This window comes from Triplophysa rosa, linkage group LG5 (genome assembly GCF_024868665.1).
Source record: "Triplophysa rosa linkage group LG5, Trosa_1v2, whole genome shotgun sequence".
Lineage (NCBI taxonomy): Eukaryota > Metazoa > Chordata > Actinopteri > Cypriniformes > Nemacheilidae > Triplophysa > Triplophysa rosa.
In genome coordinates, this window is record NC_079894.1 from 10,311,269 (window position 1) to 10,322,923 (window position 11,655).

At 38.6% G+C, this 11,655-nt stretch overlaps 1 protein-coding gene across 1 annotated transcript in view; it reads left to right on the forward strand.

The window, feature by feature from the left end:
* Positions 1 to 5,215, forward strand: part of fbxl7 (F-box and leucine-rich repeat protein 7) — a 30,727-nt gene extending 25,512 nt beyond the window's left edge. Inside the window, exons 3-4 of the mRNA XM_057334986.1 lie at positions 126 to 731; positions 3,013 to 5,215. Coding sequence (XP_057190969.1) covers positions 126 to 731; positions 3,013 to 3,749 — 1,343 coding nt within the window. The 3' untranslated portion in view covers positions 3,750 to 5,215. The remainder of the gene's footprint in view (positions 1 to 125; positions 732 to 3,012) is intronic.
* Positions 5,216 to 11,655: the final 6,440 nt, after the last annotated feature.

An 11,655-nucleotide genomic window follows, 5' to 3' on the forward strand; every position in this document is an offset into this window, starting at 1 on the left:
AAAATTGAGATTTGTTTGCATTATTGTCTATGTCTATACTTATATTATGTTCTTGCTATGCGGATGTGTGTTCTTCCCTTTCTCTCTGGTGCTCAATAATTTTTCTGCTTTTACTATTTTTTTAGACTCAGACCTTAGCATGCGCACAGTGAGTACGCCAAGTCCAGCTCTGATTCTGCCACCTCGTTCTTCTTCTGCCATTCTCAATGGATCCTCCACATCCTCTTCTGCATTCAGCACAGAAACCATTGCCATGGTGCACACCCCCCCCACTTCCCTCACCCACCCTCAAAGGGGCCTGCAGCAACCTAAAGACCAGCAGGAGGCGCCCATCGACATCCTTCCTGATCACGCTTTTCTCCAGATCTTCACCCACCTGCCCACCAACCAACTGTGTCGGTGCGCTCGCGTGTGTCGTCGCTGGTACAACTTGGCATGGGACCCTCGCTTGTGGAGGACTGTCCGTCTGACGGGAGATGTGCTGCACGTGGACCGTGCGCTTCGGGTTCTCACTCGCAGACTCTGTCAGGATACCCCCAATGTATGTCTCACTTTGGAGATGGTTGTGGTCAGTGGCTGTCGGAGGTTGACTGACCGAGGACTGTACACAGTGGCACAGTGCTGTCCAGAACTCCGTCGTTTGGAGGTTGCCGGGTGCTATAATGTGTCGAATGAGGCAGTGTTTGAAGTGGTCTCTCGCTGTCCCAATCTGGAACACCTGGATGTTTCAGGTAAATGTTTGTACTATTGTTTCTATAGACTGCTTTTTTCTGTCCTGTATTAAGTTTGGGTGAAACATAGCAACAGCTCTTTTTTAATATCAAAAATGATTTACACCATAAGTATGGTTTTGCTACGGGAACCAGATTTTATTCTGGAAAAAGTGGCAACCCAGCACAGTACTAAAATTGTTTACCATGCAAAATTAAACAACAATGAAATATTTCAATTTATGAATATTACCAAGAACTGCCTACACCAAACAATATGCAAAATTAATATAGACAGTTTTTCATTTTAAATGTCTGTTGAATTTTAATGTTTGCATGCTCTTGGCAATCACAAAATGTACAGTTTTTAACAATATTTTTTGCTATAATTTCTATAAATATTGTTGTTTAACTTCTTAAAGAAACATTTAAAGAATCTACAACCACACCTCTGAAAGCCCACAGAAGAATTGTTATTAAACTTTATGAATTACTTCCTGACTCAGAGCCAACAGCTTAAATACTTCACCTGTTTTGTTGTTCAGCACACAAGACAGTTGATGTTTTTTTACTCCAAGATTATTCTGAAATGTCCAGAACTTCCTCTTGGAAAAGCTGGAAAAGGTATTAATAGCTCTGGAATTCTGTCTGTGTTCTCTGTACTTCCCAAAAGAAACATAAGCCCAAGCAAAACCAGGACCTCTGACTTTACGGTGCTTTGGGAAAAAACCTGCTACCCTAATTTAGAGAATTCTATGACATTCAATGATCAACTATATTTTTAAATAACTAATATAAACAGTGAAGGTAAACTAAGTGTAATATCAGATAATAAATGTACAATTGTAGAAAGCTACATTTTATTTTGTTTTCATAATAGATACATTTTAATCATTGTAAAAGGTGCTTTAATATGATTTTTTTGTCCCATATGAAACTGATTTCATAATTTACCTTTAGTATATTTGCTAGAAATAGTTTTCTTGTGACTTTCCAAAATAGACTGTTCCCTGTTTATCTTACTAATACATTTTAAATTGTTTTTTTCTGTATTTGTTTCACAAAGGTCTATATAGGTGCAGTTTAGGATTTAGCAAATGAGAATGTATGAAGATAACAGTGCTTTTTCCTGCATGTCTTCAAGTTCTCTGGTGTTTTATTTCCAACTTCCTGTGCTGCACTTCCTGTTTAAGCATATTGTTGTTTTCCCTGTGTGAGTGCGGGTCTCAAGTACATTCTCGGTTTTCTTATGGGAAACCAAACACTGCAAAAGAAGCACGAATGTGTGGTCTGTGTTACCTCACTGCTTTCTTACAGTTGTCTTTTGTGATTTGTGTTAAAAAAAGATCTAAAACTAAACATTTGGTGGTTCTTTACACATGCTTCTGCAAACTTTTGAGAACCATTCAGAATAAATTGTTACATCACATACACATGGTTCTGAAGAAAAATCTTTTTCCCAGAATATATTCATAACTAACAGTCTCACGAGAATTCGTGACATTGTCACGAACTGTAATCCTTTCCCCCTTCAGACAGCACGACTTTCAATCTAATGTATTTTAATATGCAATATCTTTCATATGTATAAATAATATATTTCAACGCAATCTGATGGGAATTCATACCTATTGTACACGGTGGCTCGTTCATGTGAATTCCTATTTCCTACAATCTTATTCTTATGTTTTCTTATGATTTGACTTTTCCTCTGTGACGTTAGGTTTAGGGGGGGGCTAGAGTAGCCATTTATCGTTGTTTTGCCACATCACGAAACTCGCGTTTTTAGCAAATTTAGCCTTTGCGGCTGTGATTTTAGGGTTTGGGGTGAAGTAAAATAATCTAAAGTAATCTTAAAATATTTACGACTTCTTTTGATATCAGGTTATAAAGATATAAATGTAAATACACACGCAGTCTGTGTATTGAAAGTCGTGCTGAGTGACACGAAATGAAAGTTGTGCTGAGTGATGTTAATGAAAGGTCGTGCTCACTGACACGAAAAAATGGGGATGTTCGTTTCCATGAACACGAATTAATGGATTCCAAATTTCGTGTCTATGCCATAAGTAATTTATCTTTGCAGACTGAGGTGTGTTAAAATGCTTTCCTTTATCCGAGACAATTGTGAGTAAATTTGCCTTTGTCAAGTAAATAAAACGTATCACCAGTTGGCAGGTAATTTCATTAGATACTGAAGCATAATACCTAGTTTATATCAAATTGTAAGAACATTTTTGTGCGTCCACTATAAACAGCGCAGATGAAGTTTGATGTTTCATCCTGTCTTTCTCTTTTGTAGGGTGCTCCAAGGTAACCTGCATAAGTCTAACTCGGGACGTGTCCGTGAAACTCTCCCCTCTTCATGGCCAGCAAATCTCCATCCGCTATCTCGACATGACAGACTGTTTCGCTTTAGAAGACGAAGGGTTGCACACCATTGCAGCCCACTGTACTCAGCTTACTCACCTGTACCTGCGGCGCTGTGTGCGCCTGACCGACGAGGGTCTGCGTTTCCTGGTCATCTACTGCCCGTTTGTGCGCGAGCTCAGCGTCAGCGACTGCCGCTTCATCAGTGACTTTGGCCTGCGAGAGATCGCTAAGCTGGAGGGCCGTCTTCGCTACCTTAGCATAGCACACTGCACTCGCATCACAGACGTGGGCGTGCGCTACGTGGCTAAATATTGCATCAGACTGCGTTACTTGAACGCTCGTGGCTGCGAGGGACTGACAGACCACGGCATCGAGCACCTTGCCAAGAACTGCCTTAAGCTCAAGTCCTTGGACATCGGGAAGTGCCCGCTGGTGTCGGACGCAGGCCTAGAGCAGCTTGCACTGAACTCTTTCAACCTGAAAAGACTGAGTCTGAAGTCATGCGAAAGCATCACGGGCCGCGGGCTGCAAGTGGTAGCGGCGAATTGCTTCGACCTTCAGCTGTTGAATGTTCAGGACTGCGATGTACCACTGGAGGCGCTGCGCTTCGTCAAACGCCATTGCAAACGCTGCGTGATTGAACACACCAATCCAGCATTTTTTTGAGAATGGTTTTGTAAACAGATTTGAGAACATTCAACTTTTTGACTTAAGGCAATGATTTCTTTTCTAAGCAAACTGAGCGGAGATTTCCACTGCTGCACCTTTGTATTTAATTTGCATGGTTGGGAGAAATATTAACAAAGATGTTTTAACCATTTATTTATAATGTTATTCACTCTTTTTATTACTTTTCTTGCCTACGTCAGATTGTATTACACTTAACATGTAACGTTATAGAAATGTGTATTTTCAAAGAAAAGTGTATGCATTTGATTATTATGAATGCAATTTGGAACAGTAATGCAGACAGCATAACATGATGTGACGTTAACCAGATTTGAAACGATACACATTTCTTGCAGAAAAATGATTTGTTGTTTTAACTTAAAAAATTAAGTTAGCTGGCTCCCTTAATTTTTTTAGTTAATTCAACTTTAAAATATTAGTTAACATAACACTTTTGCATCAAATTCACGTAATAACTAATATTTTTTTACGTTGAATTAACTCCATATTTTAAGGCAGCCTGGTAACTTTTTTTAAGTTGAAACAACAAATCAATTTTTACAGTGTGGCAATAACAATTCAGCTTTTGTAATGTTTACATTTGATATCTGTTATGAATGTTTAGCTTTGTTTAATCCTGTGTAAGCCTGATAACCTGGTTTTATTTCAGAGGAATATTACCAAACAATGCCATTGTCATTACGACGTTTACCTTTTTAATACTGGTCAAATACTTTTTCCCTGCTGAAAAGACCAGCGTAAGTGTTTTGGACATTGATGAATTTCTGTCCCACCATCACCACTTGTCAACCAGCTTCATCGCCAAGTTTTGGTGGTTCAACAGCACTAACCAGCCTAAACCAGATGGTCTTTTCAGCATGGTTAAAGACCATAGTAGAATAAAGAGGTCTAAGCCATATTAAAAAAAGTCATATTGTTTACTATCATGTGATCTTGCATTGGCTGGAAATGCAACAGGGTCTGTGAATGAGAAAACAGTGCCGTGTCATTTACTGGGGATACGTCCAGAAGTAACATGAGGGTGACCACTGCAGAGGAGGCCTTGAATCTTTTCTGCCAGCTGTCATCAGGCAGTTCATTTCAATTTAGCCTCTTTTTTTTCTCCTCTAAATGATGTCCCAGAACAGTGTTGAGACCAGTGACAGTCAGAGTTGGTTTACTTGCTCAGACATTGTTCAGAAGGATCAGGTGTTGCATCCTTACATAGCGACAGAAGGACAGCTACAAAGGAAAGTGAAGAAGGTGGTAGTATACTGTATGTGTGCAATAATTTATAAGGCAGCATTTTAAATCAGGCTGTTTTAGCTATTATTTATACGGTTGCTGACATGGTATATGGTCTGTTGCCACAAAACAGCTAGTTGGCTCAATGTGAGAAAATGAAGGAAACTTTCATCATAATCTTCATTGAGTCTGGCAGCACAGATCAATTCAGCTTGGTCCAAATTAACATTACACAGTATGGATATTTTATTAGGTTTCTTTGCATCTCTAAAAAAAGTGTTAAGATGCTGTGTGTCCAAAAATACTATTTCACTTTGATTTGTTTAAAGATAAGACTCATAAGTGCTCTATATGGCAAAACTGCAAAATTGTTCCATGGAGATACAAAAACCAAACAAGTAACATCATTGTGGGACGAAATACATCAGCCGTAACATAAACCTTCAGAGTCGTAAAATGATGTTGGATTATAGAAAAAGATGAAGTGTCCAAAGGAAGGAGCTGTGAAAGGTGGGGAGGTGCAAAACATGGCGTAATGACCCTGTGATTTCAAAGAAAGTTGAAAAACTGATTTATCCAGAGCAATGAATTCAGTAAGTGTTATCATACTTGGTCCTCAAGGAAAGCACAAGCAAATACAAAGTTCCTGTTATATTGAGAAAACATCACTTGAACTGTAAATGTTTCATTAGTCTGCAATCTCAGTATGGTTTAGTTTGGTAAAAGAGGCTCTAATTTGATTTACTAGTCACAAGGTTAAACAGTACCAAGTCTACACAAAGACTTAACAGTGCAACAATGCAATAGGTTACCAACAATAGAAACACTTAAAAAAAATGTGAAACGCTAAAATCTCTTCGCAATAGAGAGACTTTTGTACTAACCAAAACATGATACTGGACAAGAATGAATTAGATCACGCATTTACTATTGTAAGGTTTTAGCGCCACCTGATGTGTCAACATGGCAAATTCATGTTTAATATGTAAAAAATTTTACTTGATATGCATTGTAAAGATTAACACATATATAGATCAGGGTCACTTTATATTGCAATAATTTAGTAAATTTCTTATTCAGCCAAAAAATAATAATTAAATAATCGGACGTATTTTAATTCAGATATTGATTAATCTGATTTCGTAACGTTAGAGAAGGTTAAGGAACCCTTTTACAGATTATGTTCGAGAACTAAATTAAAAACTGGGTGGGTTGCACCAACAAGGATTAGGTTTAAATCTAGATTAAATCAAGGTTTATTTAATAATTCCGTTTCACCAAACTTTAAAATCTTGTTTAAAAATAATCAGGTTTATATTTAAGATATCATTTGATCCAGGTTTTAATTTTGCAGTAAATCTAGATTCACTTTAATTCTGATGCTCCATTCTTTTAAACTCTGATTTATCTCTCAGTTAGGGATTCGTTTTAAACCAGCTGAGGAGGTTTAAATAATAAAAAAACACATTTATAATAAAATGTGCAGGAAAATGATCAGAAACAGACACATAAGAGTCATGTCATGCTTCAGTGATGTGATTATTGTAAATAAAAATGGAAATAAATAAAACACCTCAGCACGAGTCAGGGCACGGTGATTTGATAAACTGGGTGCAAACAGCCCCAGAACACGACCGAGGACGACCCCCGGAAACACAATCGCCTACCGGGGCCGTTCGCGACGGCGTCGACGGTAGAGGTCCACCCCCGTACTCGTCATTCCCGTACAGCGCTCTTCTCTCTTATGGTCACAGCCGACCACCCAGTTTATCAAACCACCCTGCCCTGACTCATGCTGAGGTGTTTTATTTATTTCAATTCAATTTATTTATATAGCGCTTTTCACAATGTGCATTGTTCCAAAGCAGCTTTACAGGAGCAAATAAGAAAAACAGAAAGGTATAACACAGCACAGTGCATGGTGTTTATAGACCAAGCAAGATCATTATAATAAATAATATCTAATAAATAAATGAATGAATAAATGCAGTCTCCCTGTGAGCAAGCCAACACTGAACTGCTGTGGCGAGGAAGCAAACTCCAATGATGAATAAATGGAGAAAAAAACCTCGGGAGAAGCAGGCTCAGCCGGGAGGGCCAGATCTCCTCTGACGTGTCATTAGCTGCACTCAGTGACCCCGACCAAAAGCCACCGAGCAAACGTCCACGAAGAACAGGGAGAGCCCACCAGCCGCGACCCAGGAAGCCCCTCCCGCCGAAACCGTGCAGGTCCAACCAGGTCCCATTCCGCGATCGACACCAGACAACAGAGGAACAACCAGGGAAAAGTAGTAATGGCATAATTAACTTTATTCCTCCGCTGTCCGACATTGACCACAAAACAAGACCAAACCAGACCCACACAGCCCCAACAAATGAAACCCCCCAAACCACAACCAACAAGTCCCCCCCACTCCCCACAAACACCCACCCAGCAACCTCCAATCAAAGTCACTGAGTGCAGCTATAACTTCAAACTGCTATCATGTGATGTAAGTTTAGCATTAAATACCAAGTATTGTAAATTTAGCATTAATGTGACAAGGTAGTCCGTATTTGCTCTTGGTTGGGGATGGAATTGTCTGAGCTGGGATGGTCAGATGGTCGCTTTTCTCTTGGGTGGTGATGGAATTGCATGAGATGGAGCTGGGATGGTCAGTCAGTCCGCAGGAGGATGGCACGGGATTTTCAGATGTAGCTGGCGTAATCTCTAGTTGGGGATTGGCATATGACGTTCATCTGGGCCTGGCGGAATCTCTCCCGAATCGGAATCTCGGGGGCAGAAAGAGAATAATTAGCGTAGCTGCTGTTCATTAACTATGCATTAAGTGAAAGCTTGGCTAAAAAGATGCGTCTTTAATCTAGATTTAAATTGGGAGAGTGTGTCTGACCCTCGAATATTATCGGGAAGGCTATTCCAGAGTTTAGGTGCTACGTATGAGAAAGCTCCGCCCCCTTTGGTGGATTTAATTATTCTAGGTGTTATCAAAAGTCTGGAGTTTTGAGATCTTAGAGAGCGTGATGGGTTGTAGTGTGGTAGAAGCTCTGTTATGTAGGTAGGGGCTACACCGTTTAAGGCTTTATAAGTAATTAAAAGAACTTTAAAGTCAATACGATACTTAATGGGTAACCAGTGAAGGGATGATAACATTGGGGTTATGTGATCGTATTTTCTTGACCTGGTTAGAACTCTGGCAGCTGCATTCTGAACTAACTGTAGTTTGTTTATTGATGATGCAGGACAACCACTAAGTAGTGCATTACAGTAGTCAAGTCTTGATGTCACAAATGCATGAATAAGCTTATGTGCGTCAGCCACACATAGAATATTTTGTAATTTGGCAACATTTCTAAGGTGGAAGAAGGCTGTTTTTGTGACATTTGAGATGTGATTTTTAAATGACAGGTTGCTGTCTAATATAACGCCGAGGTCTTTAACTGTATTTGTTGGAGTAACAGTGCAGCCTTCAATTTGCAGGTTATAATCCGAGATATTCTTCTTACGTGTTTTTGGTGCGATAAGTAATATTTCTGTTTTGTTAGAGTTTAAAAGAAGGAAATTAGTAGTCATCCAATGTTTTATATCTTCGATGCACTCTGCCAATTTGGATAGCTGGAAGGAATCATCTGGTCTTGATGAGATATATAGCCGAGTATCATCTGCATAACAGTGGAAGCTAATTCCATGTTTTCTAATAATGTTGCCAAGGGGCGGCATATGTATATGGAGAATAGCAAGGGTCCTAAAACCGATCCCTGAGGTAATCCATAATTTACTTGCGTTAGATTTGACGATTCCCCATTTAAGTGAACAATTTGATATCTTTCTGATAAGTAAGATCTGAACCATTGTAGTGCCTGTCCCTGGATATTGTGTAAACGATCTAAAAGTATTTTATGGTCTACAGTATCGAACGCAGCACTAAGGTCAAGCAGGACTAGGAGTGAGATGTTACCTTTATCTGATGCTATAAGCAGATCGTTTGTAATTTTAACGATCGCAGTTTCAGTGCTATGATGCGGTCTAAAGCCTGACTGAAATTTTTCGTGTATGTCATTATTTTGTAAGAAAGAGCACAACTGAGTGGATACTACTTTTTCTAGTATTTTAGACAAGTAAGGTAGATTTGAAATCGGTCTATAGCTTCCAAGTTCATTGGGGTCTACGTTTGTTTTTTTGATAAGAGGTTTAATGACGGCCAGCTTAAAGGGTCCTGGTACATGGCCTAGATTAATTGACGAGTTGATAATGTTATGGGCTCAATTGCAACAGGTAGTAACTCTTAATAATTTATTTGGAATGGGGTCTAATAAGCATGTTGTAGGTTTGGATGTTGAAATAGGTTTAATTAAATCTTCCTGTTTCATAGGTGAAAAACACTGTAGCTTTTCTTTTGGGGCGATGATACTAATTCATCGGACACACTTGGAGGTTGTGTTTTTACTATGTTGTCTCGTATGTATTCGATTTTCTCTGTAAAAATGTTCATGAATTCATTGCTACCAAGGTGCGGCGGAGTAGCCAGGTCAGGTGAAGTCTGTTTATTTGTTAGTTTAGCAACTTGTACTAAATAAAAACCTTGGATTGTTTTTGTTAGTTTCTATGAAGTTTCAGAGGTGCTCAGCTTTTTCTGCTTTTGTGCCTTTTTATAACAGTTTGCACTCTCTTTCCATACAATTTTAAAGACCTCTAATTGGGTTTGTTTCCACTTGCGCTCCAGATTACGTGTTTCTCTTTTAGGGCGCGAGTGGTGCTATTGTACCATGGTGCTATGTTTTTCTCAATAATCTTTTTTTACTTCATAGGTGCGATCGCTTCTAATGTGTTAGAGAAAACAGTGCCCATGTTGCTGGTCATGTCATCGAGCGATTCTGTATTTATTGGTAAGGTTATTAAAGGAGTCAGATCTGGCAAGTTCTTTACGAAACTATCTTTAGTAGTCGATGTAATTGTTCTACCCTGTCGATAACGAGTTATACGGCTGATTTCTGCAGTGTACATGTTATAAGATAGTGATCGGTGACATCGTCACTTTGAGGTATAATATCTATATTGGTTAGATTGGCTCCGTGAGATATAATCAAGTCTGGGGGTAGTGTATGATTAAATCGATGAGTGGGTCTATTGATGTGTTGTGTTACTGCAAAAGAGTGTAGTAGCTCTGTAAACGCAGCTGCTAATGCATCGTTCGCATTATCTACGTGGATATTAAAATCTCAGACAATCAGTACTTTATCAACCTTAACAGGTCCGATAAGAAGTCCGCGAACTCTTTCAGAAAATCAGTGTAGGGCCCAGGGGTCAATTCACAGTAGCCAATTGTAAGAGAAAGCAATGGTTTTTTACTTTTGTTTGGAACAATTATGTTAAACTCAAGCACTTCAAATGATTTAAATTTATGCTCTGTTCTCTGAGTTACGGTAATTTCCATTTTTATTTTCAATAAACACACCACTAAAGCATGACGTTACGCTTATTTGTCTGTTTCCTATCATTTTCCCGCACATTTTATTATAGATATGAGTTTTTTATTTATTTAAACCTCCTCAGTACCCTGATAGCACACATACATCTGGTTTACGTCTATTTGACGTCTGCATTTACATCTGCAAGACATCTACAATACATCGTTTGCTCATCTGCAATACGTCTCGGAGATGTCTGCTGTCAGACGTCATATAGACATCTAGAAGATGTCTGTAAGATGTTTATGATTTAGAATGGATGTACAACAGCTCTTTCTAAGATGTTTAGCAGATGTTTTTAAGCAGCAGATCTCCAGATCTTTAGCAGACGTATTACAGACGTTCAGACGTCTCCGAGACGTATTGCAGATGAGCAAACTATGTATTTAAGATGTCTTGCAGATGTAAATGCAGACGTTAAATAGACGTAAACCAGATGGATTGTGCTATCTGGGTAACGTTAGCAAGTTTAAAATTGATCCCTAACTGAGAGATAAATCAGAGTTTAAAATAATGGAGCAACAGAATTAAAGTTAATCTAGATTTACTGCAAAATTAAAACCTGGATCAAATGATAGTTTATCATTTAGTTTATGATTATTTTAAAATAAGGTTTACAGTTTGGTGCAACGGAATTATAAAATAAACCTTGATTTAATCTAGATTTAAGATTAATCCTTGTTGGTGCAACCCACCCTTTGGCCCAGTTTCACAGACAAGGTTTAGTTTAAACCAGGACTATGCCTTAGTGGAATTAGGATATTTATCGTTAAGTCTCTTTTATAAAAATGCTTCAGTAAAAAACATTACTGGTGTGCATCTTGAGACAAAGCAATGGCAATGGTATATTTTAAGGTATGTCAGTGCACGTTATTTTCAGATAAAACAACTCAAACTTTCATTTTAGTCTGGGATTAGTTTTAAGCCTTAAAACCCGGTTTCACAGACCAGGTTTAAGGCTAGTCCCAGACTAAAATGAATGTGAGACCTGTCTAAACTGAATGTAACTTGCCCCAAAATATCTTAAAATATATCAGTGCCATTGTTTTGTCACAAGATGTTCACCAGTAATGTATTCTTCTAAGGTATTTTTATAAAAGCGACATAAATATCTTAATGCAACCAAGGCATAGTCCTGGTTTAAGATAAACCGTGTCTGTGAAACCGGGCCTAATTCTCGTAATACACGTAA